The sequence below is a fragment of the Loxodonta africana genome, chromosome 19 (genome assembly GCF_030014295.1).
Source record: "Loxodonta africana isolate mLoxAfr1 chromosome 19, mLoxAfr1.hap2, whole genome shotgun sequence".
Lineage (NCBI taxonomy): Eukaryota > Metazoa > Chordata > Mammalia > Proboscidea > Elephantidae > Loxodonta > Loxodonta africana.
Window position 1 is genome coordinate 41,089,230 of NC_087360.1, and position 23,650 is coordinate 41,112,879.

General features: G+C 37.0%; 1 protein-coding gene across 2 annotated transcripts in view; it reads left to right on the plus strand.

Moving 5' to 3' along the window:
• The window catches only part of PINX1 (PIN2 (TERF1) interacting telomerase inhibitor 1), a 162,941-nt gene that overhangs the window by 6,530 nt on the left and 132,761 nt on the right, over positions 1-23,650 (plus strand). For both annotated transcript variants that reach the window (XM_003412451.4, XM_010592334.2), the window contains exons 2-4: positions 1,157-1,266; positions 6,251-6,343; positions 8,157-8,235. In XM_003412451.4, coding sequence (XP_003412499.1) covers positions 1,157-1,266; positions 6,251-6,343; positions 8,157-8,235 — 282 coding nt within the window. The remainder of the gene's footprint in view (positions 1-1,156; positions 1,267-6,250; positions 6,344-8,156; positions 8,236-23,650) is intronic.

Consider the following 23,650-nt stretch of genomic DNA (forward strand, 5'->3'; position numbering starts at 1 on the left):
CTCTGCTTAGCATATACCAAAATACCAGACTTCTAGAAGAAAAGCAGATGTTCAGCATAAACCATATTGTTTGTACAAACAGTCATAGTGAGCCACTCTTATTAGTCTGGCAATAGTGAGAACCTCCCCAAAATCCAAGTTAACAGAGACCAGCCAAAAGCCAACCTTGTAAGCAGCCATTTGAAAGGCTGGCAATCAGCCCTCCTATGTTAGCTGTTTTCTGGACAACATGACACCTGAGCACAGAACAGATGGTGGAATAAGAATAACAATGGACAGATAAAAGACGATCCAATCTGAACAGACCATAGACAGTCTGTTTTCCTTGACAGAATTTCCCAAATCTGGAAATTTCTATATATAGGTAGGAAATGTACCAGGGAGAAGGGGCTATCTGTGGTCAAATAAGTTTGGGAAACACAGAATGCTTACCTCTACCCTCCTCTAATAAGATATACACATATCTAAGAAGATATTAACATTTGCATATTAAAGATTCTGGGAAATCCTTCCATATGGAACACTATTAAGTTTTGTTTAACCCAATGGTACTCTTTTATTTTAATGGGAGTCCTCCCTCCCCCTTTTTTTAACATCTTCATTTGAGAAAAATTGCTCTAGCCACATTGGTTGAGGATACCTGCCATTTTCCTGGGGAAGAACTGACCTTGGATATCCAATCTCTTGTGTAAGCATTATAGTCTATTGTAATCTGAACTGTATGAGGCTCTTATTGCAGAGGGTGTTTTAAGTCATTCTCAAAAATGTCTTCTTACATCATGCCTTAAATTAGCTGCCCATGGAATCATACTTAACCATTAGTGTGTTGAATATAAAGTGTGTTTATATTGAAAATATTGTTATTGTCATGGTTTTCATTCTACTTGGATCCACAATCAGTGCTCATGGATGTAGCAGTCAAATCAAACGACATATTGCATTGGGCAAATCTGCTGCAAAAGACATCTTTAAAGTGTTAAAAACCACTGGCAAGCACTACTATGTAGAGATGTAAACTCTGGGCACACACTGATAACCAGCCTCACATATAGAATACTAGCTAATAAGGTTTGATGTAGATATTATGTATGTATATTTGTATATATTTCCAAATTTGAAGGATAAATCGCCGATGAGTTACTTTTTTCATTTATAGGTCGGCAGAAGCAGAAGTGGACTGTGGATCCAAGAAACACTGCATGGAGTAATGATGGTTCCAAGTTTGGCCAGAAGATGTTAGAGAAAATGGGATGGTCTAAAGGAAAGGTATTTTGGAGAAAAGCGAAAGAAATCTTAGGAGTCTGGGAGAAGTTTATGTTTGGATCATCAATAAGTGATTTTGGAGAAATAACCAAATTGTAGTGAACTTGTGATGATAAAATTAGAATTGTACATAAATGTCAACTCTTTATCATTTAATCTGCCGTTGTTAGCTTGGTTTGTATATTGTTGTTGTTAGGTACTATCGAACTGGTTTTGAATCGTAGTGACCCTGTTTACAACAGAATGAAATACCGCCTAGTCCTGTGCCTTCCTTGTCATCATTGTTATGTTTGAGCCAGTTGTTCCAGCCACTGTGTCATTCCATCTCATTGAGGGTCTTCCTTTTTTTTCACTGACTCTACCAAGGATGATGTCCTTCTCTAGGGACTGATCCCTCCTTATAACATGTCGAAAGTGTATGAGACCAAAGTCTCGCCATTCTTGGCTTCTAAGGAGCATTCTGGCTATACTTCTTGCAAGACAGATTTGTTCATTCTTTTGGCACTCCATGGTATTTTCACCATACTTGAAAGGCGTCAATTCTTCCATCTTCCTTATTTATTGCCCAGCTTTTGCATGCATTTATGAGGTGATAGAAAACACCATGGCTTGGGTCAGGTGCACCTTAGTCCTTAAAGTGACATCTTTGCTTTTTAACGCTTTAAAGAGGTCTTCTGCGACAAATTTGCCCAATGCAGCACATCATTTGATTTCTTAAATGCTGTTTGTGGATCCAAGTAAAATGAAATCCTTGACAATTTCAATGTTTTCTCTGTTTATAGTGATGTTGCTTATTTGTCCAGTTGTGAGGATTTTTGTTTTCTTTATGTTGAGGTGTAATTCATATTGAAGGCTGTGATCTTTGATCTTCATCAGTTAGTGCTTCAAGTCCTCTTCACTTTCAGCAAGTAAGGTTGTATCATCTGCATAACAAGTTGTTAACGAGTCTTCCTCCAATCCCGATGCCCCGTTCTTCTTCATATAGTCCAGGTTTTCGGATTATTCACTCAGCATACAGATTGAATAAGTATGGTGAAAAGATACAACCCTGACACACACCTTTCTGGACTTTAAACTGTCTGTTATCTCCTTGTTTGGTTCAAACGATTGCCTCTTGATCTATGTACAGGTTCCTCATGAACCCAATTAAGTGTTGTGAAATTCCCATTCTTCAAAATGTTATCTGTAATTTGTTAGGATCCACACAGTCAAATGCCTTTGTGTTGTCAGTAAAACACAGGTACATGTCTTTCTGGTATTCTCTGCTTTCAGTCATGATCCATCTGACATCAGCAATGATATCCCTCATTCCACATCCTCTTCTGAATCCAGCTTGAATTTTTGGCAGTTCCCTGTCAATGTATTGCTGCAGCCACTTTTGAGAGATCTTCAGCAAAATTTTACTTGTGTGTGATACTAATGGTATTGTTCAATAATTTCCACATTTGGTTAGATTACCTTTCTTTGGAATAATTATAAATATGGATCTCTTTCAGTTGATTGGTCAGATAACTGTCTTGCAAATTTCTTGGCATAGATAAGTGAGCATTTCCAGTGCTGCATCCATTTGTTGAAATATTTCAACTAGTATTCTGTTAATTCCTGGAGCCTTGTTTTTTGCCAATGTCTTCAGTGCATCTTGAACTTCTTCCTTTATTATCATTTGTTCTTGATCATATGCTACCTCCTGACATGATTGAATGTCCACCAATTCTTTTTGGTACAGTAACTCTGTATCACTTCCATCTTCTTTTGATGCTTCCTTCGTTGTTCAGAATTTTGCCCATAGAATCCTTCATGAGGATTGAGGCTTGAATTTTTTCTTAAGTTAGTTGCCTACGGAATCATAGTTAACCATCAGTGTGTTTAATATAAAGTGTGTTTATATTGAATTTTTTTTTTTCAGTTCTTTCAGCTTGAGAAATGCTGAGCATGTTCTTCCCTTTTGGTTTTCTAACTCCAGATGTTTGCACATTTCATTATAATACTTTGTCTCCTGGAGTCGGCCTTTGAAGTCTTCTCTTCACTCCATCATTTCTTCTGTTCACTTTAGCAACTTTGAGAGTCTCTTCTGACATCCGTTTTGGTCTTTTCTTTTTTTCCTGTCTTTTTAGTGACCTCTTTCTTCATGTATGATGTCCTTGATGTCATTCCACAACTTGTCTGACCTTTGGTCATTAGTGTTCAATGCATCAAATCTATCCTTGAGGTGGTCTCAGGGCTCCTTCTAAAGTTCAGGTGGGATATACTCAAGGTCGTACTTTGGCTCTTGTGAACTTGTTCTGATTTTCTTCAGCTTCAGCTTGAACTTACATATGAGCAATTGATGGTCTGATCCGAAGTCAGTCCCATGCCTTGTTCTGACTGATGATATTGAGCTTTTCCATTGCCTCTTTCCACAGATATGATTGATTTGATTCCTGTGTATTCCATCTAGTGAGGTCCACATGTATAGTCGCCATTTATGTTGTTGAAAAAACGTATTTGCAAAGAAGAAGTCTTTGGTCTTGTAAAATTCTATCATGTGATCTTTGGCTTCATTTCTATCACCAAGGGCATATTTTCCAACTACCACTCCTTCTCTGTTTCCAACTTTTGCATTCCAATCACCAGTAATTATCAATGCATCCTGATTGCATGTCTGATCAATTTCAGACTGCAGAAGTTGGTAAAAATCTTCAATTTCTTCATATTCGGCCTTAGTGGTTGGTGTGTAAATTTAAATAATAGTTGTATTAACTGGTTGTCCTTGTAGGGATATGGATATTGTCCTGTCACTGACAGCATTGTGCTTCAGGATAGATCTTGAAATGTTCTCGGTTCATGTACAGTGCCTTAAATTAGTTGCCCGTGGAATCATACTTAACCATCAGTGTGTTTAATATAAAGTGCGTTTATATGGAAAACATTGAAGTTGTCAAGGATTTCGTTTTACTTGGATCCACAATCAACACCCATGGAAGCAGCAGTCAAGAAATAAAAAGATGTCTTGCATTGGGCAAATCTACTGCAAATTGTGAAAAGCATAGATGTCTCTTTGAGGACTAAGGTATGCTCCACCCAAGCCATGGTATTTTCATTCACTTCATATGCATGTGAAAGCTGGACAACAAATAAGAAAGACTGAAGAAGAATTGATGCCCTTGAATTATGCTGTTGGTGAAAATACTGAATGTACCATGGACTGCCAGAAGAACAAACAAATCTGCCTTGGAAGAAGTACAGCCAGAATGCTCCTTAGAAGCGAGGATGGTGAGACTTTGTCTCGTGTACTTTGGACATGTTATCATGTCCCTGCAGAAGGACATCATCCTTGGTAAAGTAGAGGGCCAGTGAAAAAGAGGAAGACCCTTGATATGATGGATTGATAACAGTGAGCTCAAACATAACAACAATTGTGAGGATGGTGCAGGACTGGGTAGTGTTTCGTTCTGTTGTACATAGGGTCACTGTGAGCTGGAGCCGACTCCATGGCACCTAACAACAACAACATATTCCTAAGAGTAATATTTTATTCCTCTTTATAGCTTGGCTACACGTTTTCTCCTTTTTCCTCACCTTCCATTATTCCTGACTCTAGCAGGGCCTCTGTTTATATCTCTACACTTAAATACCTCTTTTCAAGGTCTTTAGTGATCTCATTGCCAAATCTAATGGACCCTTTTTTGTTTTCACGTTACTTCACCCCTTAGATGTATTGGACAAAATTTATTTCTCCTTCCTTGAAATTCTTCTGTCTTGGCTTCTATAATGCTACCCCATCTCCTGCATTTTCCTTGTACCTCACCAGGCTGCTCAGAAATTTGCTGCCAGCTCTTCCCCTTCCAAATTTTAGAGCTTTGGAGCTCCTCAGGGTTCAATCTCAGCACTTGTTCTAATTTCTGTTCAGGTGATTTCAGTCATTCCCACACCATGGCTTTGAATTATCATCTAAAGTCTGAGAACTGTTAGTTTTCTGTATCTAGCCTCTGAGCTTCAAACTTGTAAATTCATCAGCCTACTTGACATTTTCGTTTGAGTAAGCATCTCAAGTTTGGGTTTTATTATAAAACTCTGGACCCTTCCAACTGTTTTCCTTTCCAAGTTTTCCCCATTTTAAGCAGATGGCAACCTATCTACACAGTTACTCAAGCCTGAAACTTGAGGGTTGTGCTTAGTTCTTCTGCTTCTCTTATTTCCCACATCCTGCCATTATTCCTCTCTATTTTTTATTCAGGTATAGCCACTGTCATCACTTGCCATGATCACTGCAGTAACCTCTCAACTGCTTTCCAGCTTTGTTTGCTTCTTTTCCTCCTTTGATCACTCTCTTCCTTAGGTCACTTGCCATACAACAGCCAGAATGATATTTTAAAATATGAAAATTAGATCATATATTCCCTTAAAAGTTCACTGGTTTCCCATTGTTTTTCAAATAAAATCTAATTCCTACCATAACTTCCAGACCCTGTGAGGCCTAGTCCCGTTCATATCTTATTTCACTTCATTCACTCTGTTGCAGTCACCCTGGCTGCCTTTAGATTCTCCAGTACACCAAGCTCTTTCCCACCTTAGCGTGTTTGCACTTGCTGTTCCCTTTACCTGGAACATCTTATAATGGGTGCTAATTGATGCAGGTGACTTAGAGTCACCCTTCTGCTGTCCCCTCCCCTAGGGTTGCTTTGTAAAATTATTTCATGGAGAGAGCCATAGAATCTTAATACCTGTGGTGGGCTTCTAATACGTTTGTGGCAGTCCTCTTTGCTTCTGAGCATCTTAAAGAGGCATTTTTTTACTCAGTGTTTACATAGGCTTTAAATTTGGTCTCTAATTGAAGAGTAGCAATTCACTATTAGAAGTGAATCCTTGGTATTATAGAAGATATTCTCTTGTAAGAATTCATTAGATTGTATCCTGATTAATTGAATAGCTAATAAAGAAAGAAATAAGTAATCTCTTGTTTGTCCATGATAAGAATGCTAACTCTATTTGTGTCTGATATTCACAGGGTTTAGGAGCTCAAGAGCAAGGAGCGACAGAACATATTAAAGTTCAAGTTAAAAATAACCACCTGGGGCTTGGAGCTACAATCAATAATGAAGTGAGCAACAGTGTGTCTGCTGGATATTTTTATTGCATAATTGATTTGAATTTTGTAAATATCGAAATTATTATTAAGTCAAATTGATAAATTTTTAATTGTTCAAGCATGTATTATCCATGCTTTAGAAAACAAGAGAGTCCTTAACTAAGCTGGTTCTTCATCATGTAACATGTCTTCACCTTGTCTTATTGTCCGTATGGGATCCTTTATTTGCTGATACCTAAGAAATCAAAACTTGTTTTATTGCTAAACTTTGCCCCCCCTAAAATAAAATACACACACACACACACACACACACATATATATGTTTCTATAGAAATATTAGGATAGAAAAGAATCTTTACCTGTGTTCTAGTCAGTGTTCTAGTATTAGCATATATTATTAAGAGTTGGTGTCGTTTAGTTTCAGATATACTTCACGAAAATAGTGTCCCATTCCTTGTTTCTAACTGTTGGTATATAGCAGTTGGATTTATTCATATTTCTTCTTAAACATTTACACTTTGGAAATATGATGCTTTATTCTTGGATCAAGTAGACATATGAGACTGTGTAGGCATCGCCTGTCTGGAGGGGAAATGAGAGGGCAGAGGGGGCCAGAAGCTGCCCGAATGGACATGAGAAGAGATTGTCAGGGAAGGACTGTGCTATCTTATTAGGGGGAGAGCAATTAGGAGTATGTGGCAAGATGTATGTAAATTTTTGTATGAGAGAGAAACTGACCTGATTTGTAAACTTTCACTTAAAGCACAATAAAAATTAATTTTAAAAAGATACTGTAATTAAAAATTAGTGGCCTACTATACTTATCATTTTCAGCATCTTTGATTTAGAAAGTGTCTGAGCTGAAAGCTTTGTTCTTAAATTTTTATAGCCAACGGAATCTGGTAACGAATCTGGATAAATACCTTAGGTAAACCGAATTACTTTGATTAGTTCAATAGCTCTGTGTAGTGGACTGGAGCAGCTAAAATTTTCTGGACTAACAGCAAAAATTTTAAGTCATTAAAGAAAGAGTTTATATAAAGTTGATTTTGAATGTAGGTATAGGAGATAGATACACAGATTTACTTATTTTCTGAGGAGAAACATTACCCAGTAACCTCATCACTATACCTTAACCTCGAGCATTCTTGGAAAAGTGCATAAGGCAAATTCTGACATTGAAATCCTGGTTCTCGCAGCTTTGTATTGTTTTGGAGATACTCATTATAAAGCCAGATTCTCTGTTATGATGAACCTATTAGCTAACCACTTTACAAACGGGTACTGATTGATATACCTTTCTCCCCTTCTGTAGAATTGTTTTATAAAATTGGGGTCATTGCAAGCAAATACAATTAGGCAAAATATGTTAAGCTCTAATGAGCAAAGAAAGATCCATAAACCAAGCCTGTTGCAGTGAAGTCGATTCTGACTCAGCAACCCAAAAGTCCCCCATTGCTTTTGTCCTTTGAACTACATAATTTCCCTTAGGGAAAAAAAAAATATTAATTTTAAATATTAATTTAATATTTAGTGTGCAGGTTACTTGCTGGTTATTTGACTATGATTTGACTATTGATAGGTTATTCACATTTGCAGTCAAGACTTAAGCTTCTGAGAAGCCCCTTTTTAATATTAATATGGGTAAACTACATTTCAAGTTTATATTAGTTCTTTTCCATTCAAATTTATAAAATAATATTTTTGATGAAACATTAAAATTTAACATTAGTTACTATATTTTCCTTGATTCCAAAATAGATCTTACTTCAGTCAAGATAGGTAAACTACAAGATTGCCTCTAATTCAGTTTTGGTATTTTTAGGACAACTGGATTGCTCATCAAGATGATTTTAACCAGCTTTTGGCTGAACTGAACACTTGCCATGGCCAGGAAGCAACAGGTAGGCAAAATTTTTGCTTTGTTACCCATTAGGTTTCAGTGGGTGGGTGGGTAGGTTTTTAGAAGACATAACATTTCAGTATAAAATATTTTTATCAACTGTATTTACTATAAGCATTGTATATTTGAAAGTCAATTGATTGAAACTATTACAAATATTAATTTCTGGTTACATTTTAATGGTACTTGCACTGAATGAACCTTTAGTCATAAAAGCTAACACTTTTCCCATAACAAGTTTTGGTTATGCAAGAAAAATGCGTTCAGCTCACACCTCACATAATAAAGTGATCTTTCTAGGAACGCTTGAGTTTAACTAAAATTATATTTTAAAAATACAAAGCAAGAAATATCAAGTGAGACCGTAAACTAGCAGACAGTGAAGGATTAATAGAAAAAAAACCTTTTCTGTGTTGATTCTCCCCAGTGAAATCTCTCACCTTTTCATTCGTGTTTCAGAGTATAAATTTTTCAGATATAGTAAAACTTGTCGCAAGGGGCTCAGTACTACAAATTTTATTTCCAACCTTAAGGAATGAAACAACTGAACCTTGGGCCTTTTATAGTAAATTAACAGAAAGGTGGTAGTGTTTGAGGAGGTTAAGGGCATGGATGGTATAACCATTTCTCCTCAAACCTGTGGGCCTTGAGTATGATTTTAGAGCTTAAGGACGTTTTTTCTCAGATGCCTGTATAGAAGTCAAGGGTGTCATTTCAGTTAATTCTGGCTGGATATTCATAGTCTAGAGCCATTATTTTTTTTTTGCAAACGTTTTTATAAGTGTTTTTTTAATCCCCTGGGCACAGTTTTTGGCATGTAGTAAACAGTCAAAAGGTGTTTGTTAAACTGAAATAGAAAGAACTTTGTGAAATGAAATTAAAAGAGACTTGAATTAGGCAAACATTTATTGAGCTGTGTGCTGGGTACCAAGTTGGACTTGAGGATATGAAGATGTATAATACCCAATTCCTGCTTGGGAGGTAGCTAGCAGGATATGCTAGTAATTGGTAAAAATCACAGTGCATATCTAACTTTAGGAAGCTGTATTGCAGTGCTCTGTATAGAAGTGAGCCTTTCTTGTATTTTCCCTATTCAGCCTGGAGTTCTTGGTGGAATGCATAACTTGGGCAGTTTTCTTTATCCATGGGACACCTATTAGAAATATCCTAACAGTTCTATGTGTGGTCCTAAAACTGTTAGGGTATTTCTAATTGGTGTTGTATGGGTAAAGAAAACTGCTCAAGTTATAAATCCCACTAAGAATAGTGGAAGAGTAATAGGATAGTAATTTGTTAGCGAAGAAAAACATAAATGAAAGCATTGACTGGAGTAATAATAGAAAATGCAGGATATGTGCAGTAATAGAATTCAAGGCCGTCATTCCTTACCCATTATAAACAAAAGCCATCTTTATATTCATGACCACAGTTGAATTCAATAGAAATGCATGTATGAATGTAAACATGACCATATAAGACTTATAGTTTTTGGTTTAAGAAGTAATATAGTGGTTTTCAGATGGACACCTAGACTGCCTGGATTTGAATCCTGATTCTGACAATTACTACTCATATGACCTTGGGTAAATTACTGAAGCTCTCTGTACGTTGGTTTTCTTATTGATAAAAAAAGAAAATAGTACCATCAAGGTTTTTGTGAGAATTAGATAAGTTAATACATCTAAGGTACTATGAACACTGCTTAACCCATAAACCAAACCAAGCCAACTCATGATGACCCCATGTGTAGAGCTGTTCTCCATAAGGCTTTCAATGGCTGTGACCTTTGGGCACCAAGACACCTCTGGGTGAATTTGGGGCGCCAACCTTTCAGTTAATAGCCCTAGTGCTTAACCATTTGTGCCACCCAGGGACTCACTTAGCACATAGTAAATGTTTAATAAGCACTGACCGCTGTCAGTATTATTGTTATTATTCGCAAATATAGATCTCCAAAATATATTGTTACTTTTAGTAATTAGGACCCGCTGCCACCCAGCAAGGAGCGATACTTAGATGGATGAACTTGTGCGTTATGTGTAGGCTATTCCTAGGTATCATTAATGAAATCAGAGAAAAATAGTGTGTTTTCTCCCCCAAATAAGTCTATTTCCAAAAACATAGAGTGCTCTTCAGATAACCAATATCCTAAATAAATATACTTAATGACCGCAAGATATAAATAAATTTGAAATCTCTGTCCTACTGATGGATAATTTCCAATATTAAAAGTTTAAAAAGGAAGATGAAAAACTCTATGGCATGCATTTATAGAAGAAAAACTAGGGAAGAAATACACACATGTGCTTGGCTTTGCATCTACTTCAGTGGTTCTCAGCTGGGAATGATTTTGCACTTTGGCAATGTCTGGAGACATTTTTGGTTGTCACACTTTGAGGTGAAAAACGGTTTGCTACTGGAATCTATTACTGGCATCTAATGGATAGAGGCCAGGGTTACTGCTTAAGATCCTACAAGGCATAGAACAGCCCCCCACAACAAAAGATTATCTATCCTAAATATCAATAGTGCAAGGTTGATGTATAAATTGAGTATCTATGGAATATCTGCACTAAATGTATTCTCTATACATAGACTATTTCTAGAGAAATGCTTAAGAAACTGGTAACAGTGATTACCTCCAAGAAGAGGAGCTGGGTAATTGGGGAATAGAAATGAGAGGAAACTTACCTTTTTCTATATTCTCTTTGTACCATTTAAATTTTGTACCATGTGTATTCTTATGTCTTAAATAAAATCGTTTAAAAGTGGATTTTAACCCATTGTCTTGATCCCATATGTACCATTTGCCACCTTCTGACATTTCTGCTCTCATTTGCTGCAAAACTTGAGTTTTTCTTACTCACTGATTTCAATTCTTACTTTCTGTTTAAAAATAAACGAACAGCTTTTAACTTTCCTTGAGTTTCAGAAGGCTGCTTAGTTTCTCAGCCTTTCCGATGCCTCTTTTCTAGTTGATAGACACGCAAAAGGAAAAACAGACTCAAATGTCTGCTTCCCCTTCTCCTTAATCATAGCTCTGCAGTTCTTCACTAGCTCCTCAATGCCTTTCAGCAGTTTTTTTTTTTCCCCCCATAACAACAATTTGTTCAGGTTTTTTTTTCATTTTCTCAGCAAGAGAGATGGTCCAAATTAGCAGGTCTACCATTACTGGAAGAAGAACTCTGCCTGGATTCTTCTTCTTCTTTTTTTCCCCCATGCATTTTTTTTTTTTTTTAAGTGAAAGTTTACAATTCAAGTCAGTTTCTCATACAAAAACTTATACACATTGTTATGTGACCCTAGTTGCTCTCCCTATAATGTGACAGCATACTCCTTCTTTCTACCCTGTATTTCCCGTGTCCATTCAACCAGCTCCTGTCCCCCTCTGCCTTCTCATCTTGCCTCCAGACAGGAGCTGCCCACATAGTCCCATGTGTCTATTTGAGCTAAGAAGCACACTCCTCACCAGTATCATTTTATGTCTTATGTCAAGCCTAATCTTTGTCTGAAGAGTTGGCTTCTGGAATGGTTTTAGTTTTGGGCTATCAGAGAGTCCGGGGGTCATGTACTCTGGGGTCCCTCCAGTCTCAGTCAGACCATTAAGTCTGGTCTTTTTACTAAAATTTAAGGTCTGCATCTCACTTTTCTCCTGCTCCATCAGGGATTCTCTGTTGTGTTCCCTGTCAGGGCAGTCATTGGTGGTAGCCGGGCACCATCTAGTTCTTCTGATCCCAGGCTGATGGAATCTCTGGCTTATGTGGCCCTTTCTATCTCTTGGGCTCATAATTACCTTGTGTCTTTGGTGTTCTTCATTCTCCTTTGCTCCAGGTAGGTTGAGGCCAATTGATGCATCTTAGATGGCTGCTTAAGACTCCAGATGCCAGTAACCAAAGTGGTCTGCAGAACATTTTCTTAATATACTTTGTTATGCCAACTGACCTAGATATCCCATGAAACCGTGGTCGCCAGACCCCTGCCTCTGCTACTTTGTCCCTCGAAGCATTTGGTTGTATTCAGGAGACTTCTTAGCTTTTGGTTTAGTCCAGTGGTGCTGACTTCCCCTGTATTCTGTGTTGCCCTTCCCTTCACCGAAAAAAAATCTTGTCTACTATCTAAATTGTGAATACCCCCCTCTCTCCCTCCCTACCCTCATAACCATCAAAGAATATTTTCTTCTGTGTTTAAACTTTTTCCTGAGTTCTTGTAACAGTGGTCTCATACAATATTTGTCCTTTTGCAACTAATTTCACTCAGCATAATACCTTCCAGATTCCTCCATGTTATGAGGTGTTTCACAGATTCATTGTTCTTTATTGTTGCATAGTATTCCATTATATGAATATACTGTAATTTATTTATCCATTCATCCGTTGATGGGCATCTTGGTTGCTTCCGTCTTTTTGCTGTTGTAAACAGTGCTGCACTGTACATGGGTGTGCATATATCTGTTCTCCTGAAGGCTCTTATTTCTCTAGGATATATTCCAAGGAGTGGAATTACTGGATCATATGCTTTTTTTTTTTTTTATGCTAGTTCTAGTTCTAGCTTTTAAAGGAAGCGCCAAATTGATTTTCAAAGTGGTTGTACCATTTTACATTCCTACCAGGAGTGTACAAGTGTTCCATTCTCTCCATGACCTCTCCAGCATTTATTATTTTGTGTTTTTTGGATTAATGACAGCCTTGTTGGGGTGAGAACCTTTCTCATTGTAGTCTTGATTTGCATTTCTCTAATGGCTAATGATTCTGAGCACTTCCTCATGTATCTGTTAGCCACGTAAATGTCTTCTTTGGTGAAGTACCTGTTCATATCCTTTGCTTATTTTTTAATTGGGTTATTTGTCTTTTTGTTGTTGACTTTTTGCAGTACCATGTAGATTTTAGAGATCAGAGGCTGATCAGAATTGTAGCCAAAAACTTTTTCAGTCTGTAGGTAATCTTTTTACTCTTTTGGTGAAGCCTTTGGATGAGCATAGGTGTTTGATTTTTTAGGAGCTCCCAGTTATCTAGTTTCTCTTCTGGTGTTGGTGTGTTGTTAGGATTGTTTTGTGTACTGTTTATGCCATGTATTAGGGCTCTTAGCCTTGTCCCTATTTTTTTCTTCCATGATTTTTACTGTTTTCGATTTCACATTTAGGTCTTTGATCCATTTTGAGTTACTTTTTGTGCACGGTGTAAGGGATGGATCTTGTTTCATTTTTTTGCAGATGAATATCCAGTTATGCCAGCAGTATTTGTTAAAGACACTGTCTTTTCCCCATTTAATGGATTTTGAGTTGTTGTCGAATATTGGCTGCTCACAGGTGGACGAATTTATGCCTGAATCCTCAATTCTGTTCCATTGGTCTATGTACCAGGGTGTTTTGACTGCTGTGGTGGTACAATTGGTTCTAAAATGAGGTAGTGTGAGACTTCCCACTTTGTTCTTCTTTTTCAGTAATGCTTTACTTATCTGGGGTCTCTTCGCTTTCCATGTGAAGTTGGTGATTTCTTTCTCCATCTCATTAAAAAATGCCATTGGAATTTGGATCAGGATTGCACTGGATCTGTAGATCGCTTTGGGTAGACTAGACATTTCAACAATGTTGAGTCTTCTGATCCATGAGCAGGGTATGTTTGTGCACTTAAATAGGTCTCTTTTGGTTTCTTGCAATAGTGTCTTGTAGTTTTCTTTGTATAGGTCCTTTATGTCTCTGATTAGATTTATTCCTGAGTATTTTATCTTCTTGGGGGCTATTGTAAATGGTATTGATTTGGCGATTTCCTCTTCGACGTTCTCTTCGTTGGTGTAAAGGAATCCAACTAATTTTTATGTGTTTATCTTGTATCCTGATACTTTGCTGAGCTCTGCTATTAGTTCCAGTAGTTTTCTTGTGGATTCTTGAGGGTTTTCTGTGTGTAAGATCATATCATCTGCAAATAGAGATACTTTTACTTCTTCATTACCAATCTGGATGCTCTTCCTTTCTTGATCTAGCCTAACTGCTCTGAGTGGAACCTCCAGCACAGTGTTGAATAAGAGTGATGATAAAGGATATCCTTGCTGTTTCTTGATGTCAAGGAGAATGCTTTTAGGCTCTCTCCATTTAGGATGATGTTGGCTGTTGGCTTTGTATAAATGCCCTTTATTATGTTGGGGAATTTTCCTTCTATTCCTGTTTTGCTGAGATTTTTAATCACGAATGGATGTTGGACTTTGTCCCTTTCTTCATCAGTTGGTGAGATCATGTGGTTCTTGTGTTTTATTTATGTGATGGATTACACTGGTTGTTTTTCTAATGTTGAACCACCCCTGAATACCTGGTATGAATCCTACTTGGTCACGGTGAATTACTTTTTTGATATGTTATTGAATTCTGTTGGCTAGAATTTTGTTGAGGATGTTTGTGCCTAAGTTTGTGAGGGATATAGGTCTGTAATTTTCTTTTTTTGTGGTGTCTTTATCTGGTTTTTATCAGGGTTATGCTGGCTTCGTAGAATGAGTTTAGGACTATTCCATCCTCTTCTATGCTCTGAAATGACATTAGTTGTAGTGGTGTTAACTCTTCTCTGAAAGTTTGGTAGAATTCTCCAGTGAAGCTGTCAGAGTCAGGGCTTTTGTTTTTTTGGACTTTTTAAAATTACCTTTCAATCTCTTCTTTTGTTTTAGGTTTATTTAGTTGTTCTATCTCTGTTTGTGTTAGTTTAGGTAGGTAATGTGTTTCTAGAAATTTGTCCGTTTCCTCTAGGTTTTCAAATTTGTTGGATTACAGTTTTTCATAGTATTCTGTTAATTTCAGTTTGGCCTGTTGTGATATTGCCCATCTCATTTCTTATTTGGGGTATTTGCTTCCTCTCCTCTTTTTCTTTTGTAAGTTTGGCCAATGGTTTATCGATTTTGTTGATCTTTTCAAAGAACCAGCTTTTGGTCTTGTTAATCTTTCAATTGTTTTTCTGTTCTCTATTTCATTTAATTCTGCTGTAGTTTTTATTATTAGCCTTCTTCTGGTGCCCAAGGGCTTCTTTCACTGCTGTCTTTCTATTTGATCAAGTTATAGAGATAATACTTTGATTTTGGCCCTTCTTTTTGGATGTGTGCATTTATTACTGTAAATTGACCTCTGAGCACTGCTTTTCCTGTGCCCTAAAAGTTCTGGTAGGAAGTGTTTTCACTGTCATTTGATTCTATGAATTTCTTTATTCTTTCCTTAATTTTTTTCTATAACCCAGTAGTTTTTGAGCAAGATGTACAGTTTCCATGTGTTTGATTTTTTTTTCCTTCATTTTTCTGTTATTGATTTCTACTTTTATGGCATTATGGTCAGCAAAGATGCTTTTGTAGTAATTTGATGTTTTGGATTCTATTAAGGGTTGCTTTATGACCTAATATGTGGTATATTCTGGAGAATGTTCCATGTAAGTTGGAAAAGAAAGTATACTTGGCTGCTGTTGGGTGGAGTGTTCTGTGTATGTCTATGAGTTCAAGTTGCCTGATTGTGGCATTTAGATCTTCTGTGTCTTTACTGAGCGACTTTCTGAATGTCCTATCCTTCACCGAAAGTGTGTGTTGAAGTCTTCTACTATTATTGTGGAGCTGTCTATGTCTCATTCCAGTGCTGTTAGAGTTTGTTTTATGTATTTTGGAGCCCTGTTGTTGAGTGTGTAAATATTTATTATGATTATCTACTCCTGGTACATTGACCTGTTAATCATTATTTAGTGTCCTTCCTTATCCTTGTTGGCAGATTTTAAAGTCTATTTTATCAGAAATTAATATTGCCATGGCTGTTTTTTTTGATTGTTGTTTGCTTGTTGGATTTTTTTCATCCTTTGAGTTTTAGTTTGTGTCTTTAAGTCTAGGATATGTCTCTTCTAGACAGAGTATAGATGGATCATGTTTTTTTAACCATTCTGCCACTCTCTGTCTCTTTACTGGTGCATTTAGTCCATTTATATTCAGGATAATTATCGAAAGGTATGATTTTAGTGCTGACAGTTTGATTTTGTGTGTGTGTGTTGTTGACAGTTTCCTTTTTCCACTTCTGTGTTTGAGTAATTTTTCTTTAAAAATTGTCTTCTCTTTTTCATTGTTGTTGATTTTGTATTTGCTGAGTCTTTATATTTTTCGTGTTTTTTTATTTTGATGTATAGGATTGTCAGTTTCCTTTTTGGTTACCTTAATATTTATCCCTATTCTAAGTTTAACCCAAACTTTTACTTCTTTATATCGCCTTGACTTCCTCTCTATATGAAAGATCTACAACTATATTTTTTAGTCCCTTTTTTTTTGAGTTAACATTGTAATTTTTTACATAATGATGTCTCTGTTTCCCTGTTGTCAGCGTTTTAGCTTTGATTTATTTTTGTGATTTCTGTATGTAGGTTGATATCTGGTTGCTCTGTCCTGTGTTCTAGTCTTGGGTTGTTGTCTGATGTCATTGATTTTCTAATTAGAAGACTCCCTTTAGTATTTCTTGTAATTTTGGTTTGGTTTTTGCAAATTTCCTAAACATCTCTTGATCTGGATATGTCCTAATTTTGCCTTCATATTTGAGAGACAGTTTTGCTGGATATTTAATTCTTGGCTGGCAATTTTTTTCTTTCCAGGCTTTATATATGTCATCCCATTGCCTGTTTGCCTGCATGGTTTCTGCTGAGTGGTCCGAGCTTAGTGTTTTTGACTCTCCTTTGTAGGTGACTTTTCATTTATCCCTAGCCACTCTTAAAATTCCCTCTTTACCTTTGGTTTTGGCAGGCTTGATTATCATATGTCTTGGTGACTTTCTTTTGGGATCTACCTTGTATGGGGTTCAATGAGCATCTTGGATAGATATCTTCTCATCTTCAATGATATCAGAGAGGTTTTCTGCCAACACATCTTCAACAATTCTCTGAATTTTCTGTTATCCCCCCCGTTCTGGTATTCCAGTTACAGGTAGGTTATTTTTCTCTTGATAGAGTCCCACGTAATTCTTAGGATTTCTTTATTTTTTTTTAATTCTATTATCTGATTTTTCCTCAAATATGTTTGTGTCAAGTGCTTTATCTTCAATCTCACTAATTCTGACTTCCCATTCCTCAATTCTGCTCCTATGACTTCCTGTCGAGTTGTCTAATTCTGAAATTTTATTGTTAATCTTCTGAATTTCTGTTTGCTGTCTCTCTGTGGATTCTTGCAGCCTATTAAATTTGTCTTTATGCACTTCTCTAATCTTATTAAGTTCCTCTAATGCTATGTCTCTTTGTTGCTTGGCTTGTTCTATATTTTGCATGACCTCCTTCCTGATCTCTTGAAGAGTTCTGTATATTAATCTTTTGTACTGTACTTCTGGTAGTTCCAGGAAAGTCTCTTCCTTCAGAAGATTTCTTGGTTCTTTGTTTTGGTAGCTTGCTGAAGCCATCATGGTCTGCCTGTTTATGTTATTTGATATTGGCTGTTGTCTTCGAGCCATCAGTAAGTTATTCTACTTATCTTATGTTTGCTTACTGTGTCCTAGCTTCTTGTTTTGTTTTGTATGCTCTAATAGGCTGCCCAAGTGAACTAGTTTGATTATTGGTGCCTTTATAGCTCTAATGTCTTGTCACCAGGTAGTTAGAGCTGTTACTAGGTTTGTGAGCCCAGGAGTCCATTTACATTTTTTGTATGGATTCAGCTTGGGTGTCTGGGTAGTCGGTCACCAACTGTATGGTGCAGGCTCTCACCTATAGCCTTAGATGATCAGGGGTGATTGGTGTAGGCACGCGTATCAGGCTGCATTAGGGAGTCACATGCTGAGCGAGGCAGGGAACTGACAACTGCCCCTGAGTGTCTGTGAGGAAAGTGTGTCCCTGTTCCCTAGAGTGCCTAGGTGGGTGGGTTTTGCATCTGGACTATGGGGACCCAGTGCTGTTGGCTGTAAGGACTGGGAGGCACCACTTATCCTTGGACCCCTGTCGAGGGTGGCTAGGTGGTGTGGTGGAGCCACCAGTCCTCAGGCCCCTGATGTGGGTAGGCAAGGACCCTGCTTAATAGGCAGAGCAGTGTCAGACATCATGAACCTGCCTATCCGCCCTATAGCTGAAACTGTTGAAGTTAGACTTCAGGTATGTACCCTGTTGTAGTGTGCTAATGAGGGCCTACGCTGTTGAAATGGGCCCACACGGATCTATGCAGGGGTGAAAGGCATTCAGAATCTGTGGACTGCTTATGCCTGTGCCTTGGCAAAGGACCTGTTTCTGCCCTGAGTTTCCAGCTTAGGGGAGCCAGCAGATTATTTTCTTCCCCTGTTTGTTAATTTGTTCCTTCCCCAAGGCCAGGATGATGGCTCAGGGCACGTGACAGGTCTTAATTCTAGCCTAGGGAAAGTAGCTATCACTGATACTGGCTCAGGACCCAGTGTAAATGTGAGAGAGTTTTTTTCAAATGGGTATTTTTTGGTCTGTGCGGTAAATTAGACGCAAGTACGTATCTTATGCCAAGAGTGCCTCTTTTCACTAATTCTGGAGGCATGAGTGAACTCTCCGCTGCTCGGTCTCTCCCGATGTGGAAAACGCATCCTGAACGCCACTGCTTGTCTCACTGTGCTCACACCAGTGGATCTGGCCTGCAGGGTGCCAGTTCCCGCCAGACCACTCCTCGCTGCTTCTGAACCATCTCTCCCTCCCCCTGCTGCTCAGTCCGATTCCTAGATTGTCATGTATAATCGATTCACTTGTTTTTTGGGGTCTTTGTTGTGAGAGGGACCCCTGGAAGCATCTGACTACTCTGCCATCTTGGCCCCATCCTCTTCTTTTTTTTTTTTAAACAAAGTTTCTTGGGGTATAATTTGTATACAGTACAATGTACCTATTTTGAGTCTACAGCTTGATGAGGTTTTGACAAATGTATAAACCTTTGTAACAAGAACAGTCATGATAAAGAATTTTTCATCACTTCAGAATTTCCTTTGACTCAACTTCCCAGTCAGCTTCCCTTCCCCCAGTTACCTGGCCCCAGAGAACAACTGATTTATCACTATAGATTAAATATGTATTTTCTATAGTTTCAAGAAATGGAAGCACACAATATATTTTTTTTTTGTATCTGGCTTCTTTTTCTCAGCATAGTTTTGAGATTTACCTATGTTCCTGTATTTATCAGAGTTAATTTCTTTTTATTGCTCAATATGTTCCACTGGAAACACTGGTGGCATAGTGGTTAAGTGCTACGGCTGTTAACCAAGAGGTCGGCAGTTCGAATCTGCGAGGCGCTCTTTGGAAACTATTGGGCAGTTCTACTCTGTCCTATGGGGTCACTATGAGTCGGAATCGACTCTAAGGCAGTAGGTTTATGTTCCATTGTATGAATATACCACAATTTGCTTATGCATTTACCTGTTGATGAACATTGGATTGTTTTCAGTTTTTTACTGTTGTGAGTAAAGCTGCTGTGAATGTTTACATATAAGTCTGTGTGTGCATAACGTTTTTATTTCTGTTAGGTAAATACTTAGGAGCAGAATTGCTGGGTTTTATGATAGTTGTATATTTTACTTATAAGAAACTATCAGTTTTCCAAAGTGGTTGTATCACACAGCAAGGTATGAGAGTTCCAGGTACTCTACATTCTAACTAATTCTTGGTATTTATTGTCTTTTAATTTTAGCCATTCTAATAAGTATGTAGTGTTACCTCATTGTGATTTTAATTTACATTTCTCCAAAAGCTAATGACATTGAACATCTTTCCATGTGCTTATTGGCTTCCTATATCTTCTTCTGTTATCTTGCACACTTTTTAAATTGGATTTGTTTCTTACTGAGTTGTATGATTTTTTAAATATATTCTTGATACAAATCCTTTGTCAGATACACATATTGTGAATATTTCCTTCCAGTCTTTGACATACCTTTTCATTTTTTTTTATTAGTGCCATTTTGAAATCCATTTTATAATTATTTTTCTTTTATGGTTCACACTTTTGGTGTCCTAGCTAATGAATTTTTGCCTAGCCCAAGATTACATCATTTTCCCCTATATTTTCTTTTAGAGGTTTTATAGTTTTAGAATTTACATTTAAGCTTATGATCCATTTTGAGTAAATTTTTGTATATGGTATGAGGTAAGGGTTGAATTTAAACTTTTTTTCCACATGGATACCTGTCTTCCCTAGAGAAACAAAACCAGTAAAGCATACTAATACATATAGAGAGAAAGATTTATATCAAGGAAATAGCTCATGCAGTTGTAGAGACTGGAATGCCCCAAGTCCGTGGATCAAGCTTCTCCTGATGCGTGTAGCCACAGGGGCTGGCAAACCCAAGATTGGCAAGTTAGAGAGCCGGGGTCTTGCTCAGAGGCTGTGAAGATCGACAAATCCCAAAGATGGCAGACAAGATCACAGGTAAGCTGCTAGCTCAAGTTGCAAGAACTGAACTGAAGATCAGATGAACAGGAACCAGTTGCAGGATCCAGAACATGCAAAAGCCCCAAGCCATGCCAGAATATCCACTTATATTCAATGCAGGCCACACGCCCAAGGGAACTCCCTTTTAACTGATGGGCTACTCATAGCAGACCCCATCATGGAGGTATACCACATAATATCAGATCGCATCATAGAAGTGATTACACCATCATGCAACTATCAGATCACTGAGGATCATGACCCAGCCAACTTGACACACAGCCTTAACCATTACAATATCCAGTTGTAGGAAGGATCTTCCTTTTTCAATTACTTTAGCACATTACAAAAAAAATCAATTCACTTTTAAAAAAAATGTTTAAAAAACTCGTTGACCATATACATGTGTGTTTCTGTATTCTGTTCTCTTGTCCATCATTGTGCCAATACCAAACTATCTTGATTACTGTAGCTTTACAGTAAGTCTTGAAATGAGTTAGAGTGTGGGTCCTGCAGCTTTGTTCTGTTTATTTTTTAAAGATAGGTTTGGCTATTCTAGTAGGCCCTTTACATTTCCATAGAAATTTATACATTTTTGAATCAATTTGCCAGTTCTAGTCTTTAGACCAGTCTTTTTCAATCTAGGTTTTGTGAGAGGAACATTTCATAATGATAAGAAACATTTTTTTATATTTTATTATTGAATTAACCCCTTTATCGTTATGTCATTCTTTATCCTGTTAATACCCCTGTTGTAAAGTCTACTTTTTCTTGTATTATAGTATTTACAAGTCATATTTTTACATCCTTTCACTTTTCACCTATCTGCATTTTTATACTTAAAGTGAATTTCTCATAGGCTGATCTTGCTTTTTTTTTTTTTTTTAAATCCAGGCTGACAATCTCTGCCTTTTAATTAGAAATCAAATGTCCATTTTTTTCCTATTGGATATTTTGTCCTTTTCCCATGGATTTTTAAAAAGTTCTTTACAAACTAAGGATGTTCTCTCTTTATCTGTTATGTATGTTGTAGTTTGTCATTTATTGTTTTATTTTATCATGTTTTTTGCCATGTAAAAAGTTTTCGTTTTTTATGAAGTCAAATTATCAATGTTTTCTTTTGTTGCCTCTGGATTTTGAGTCACAGAAAGACTTTCCTTATACTGTGTTAAAAGAGAAATTTACACGTTTTCTTCTAATGTTTTGAATGGTTTTCATTTTTTACACTAAGAAACATGATCCATTTGGAAATTATTCTTTTGTATGGCATGAGATTGCAGCTAAATTTATCTTTTTCCATTTGGCTACTCAGTTGTCCTAGCAGCATTTGTCAAAACCCCATCTTTCTTCTTTCCAAAGAGAACAATATGGAAGGGGAGAAAAAGAGTAACTTTACAGTAGAAAAACTGACAACTACTACTTCAGCCAGAGGATCAGACTTAACAGAGTCATGTTGATAGTATATATCCTTGATGTGTTGTGATAGGAATGACACTTTACCTCTGTGTTTTTCCTCCTCAAACCCCATAACCTTAGTCTAATCATGAGAAGAACATGAGACAAAAGATCCTACGATATACCTGACCAATACTCTTCAAAACTGTCAAGGTCATCAAAAACAAGGAAAGTATGAGGAATTGTTAGCTATAATAGTAAATCCATAAAGTAAAAAAATATGTTGCTTAGAAAAGTCTTTTTCCCATGAGTCCTTATAACAAGCACACTAATATAGAGTAGAATCTATATTTTAAAAATCCCATTGTCCACAATATCATCTATATACTGTATACTCTATACTATTCCAAATATGCCCAAGCAAAGAAAAGTCATCTTTGCCCCAGTGATTTGATCTAACACCTTTATCATATACAAAGTTGCTATGTGTACTTGGGTCTCCTTCTGAATTTTCTGTTCCATTCCACTGGTCTGGTTATCTGTTTATGTGCCAGTACCAAATTTTTTTTAATTATAGAGGCTTTATAGTTTATTAAATGCCCAGTAGGGTTAGTCTCCCCTCAAAGCTTTTCTTTTTTAGTGTTTCCTGTTTTCTCTTACATGTTTCTTTTTCTTTATGAATATTAGTATCACCTCTTCTTGGACTATAAAAAAGCTTGTTCATGTTTTATTGGAATTGCATTAGATTTATTAATTAATTTAGGGAAAACTGACATCTTTATGATGTCAAGTTATTCGTCTCTATAATCCTGAATAGCCATTTGGAAAAAAGATAAAATTAGATCCAACATCACACAATACACAAAATATAAACTCTAAATGAATCAGGGATCTTAGTGTAAAAAATGAAACCATACAAAATCCTAGAAAAAAGAAGTATGACTTTCTCTTTTATCTCATTACAGGGAAGGTCTTTCTATGACTCAGAATCCAGAGGCAGTAAAAGAAAATATTGTTAAAGTCTCTTATTATTACTGTGTATTACATCTCTTTGCATCTCCTCTGTTTTTTGCTTCAGTAGAAGTGATTGCTATGTTATTTGATGCATAGCTATTCAGAATTGTCATATCTTCGTTGTGAATGTGGCTTTAACCATTGAAAAGCACCCTTCTTTGTTAACGTTCAGTATTTTTTGGCTTAAATTCTACTTTGTGTCAGGTGCTACCACAACTTTCTTATTGTTTCCATTTGCCTGATACCTCTTTACCTATTCTTTGATCTTAGGCCTTTTAGAATCATTTTGTTTTAGGTGTGTCTCTTGTATGTAGCATATAACTGAGTCTTTTGTGATCCAAATTGATTTTTTTTTCTTTTAATAGGTGATTTAAGCCCTATGTGAGTTTTGGGAATTGCTTGCTTTACAGTTACCCTGTAATCATTGTTTCCTCAGCAATTGTCCTTTGCCTGACCAACCTTGTAGAGTTTCACCCTACACATACACTGCTGGTATTCTGCCAAACATGTGCAGCTTTCTGAAGCTCCTTGTCTATATACCTGTCCCCTCTCTGGTACTTTGCTCGGCAAATTATGGACACCTTAGCCTTCCCAAAATCTGCTGTCTGTTTACTCAACTCAGTGAGACTGCCAAGCTCTGTTTGAGCTCCCTTCCCTGTGTC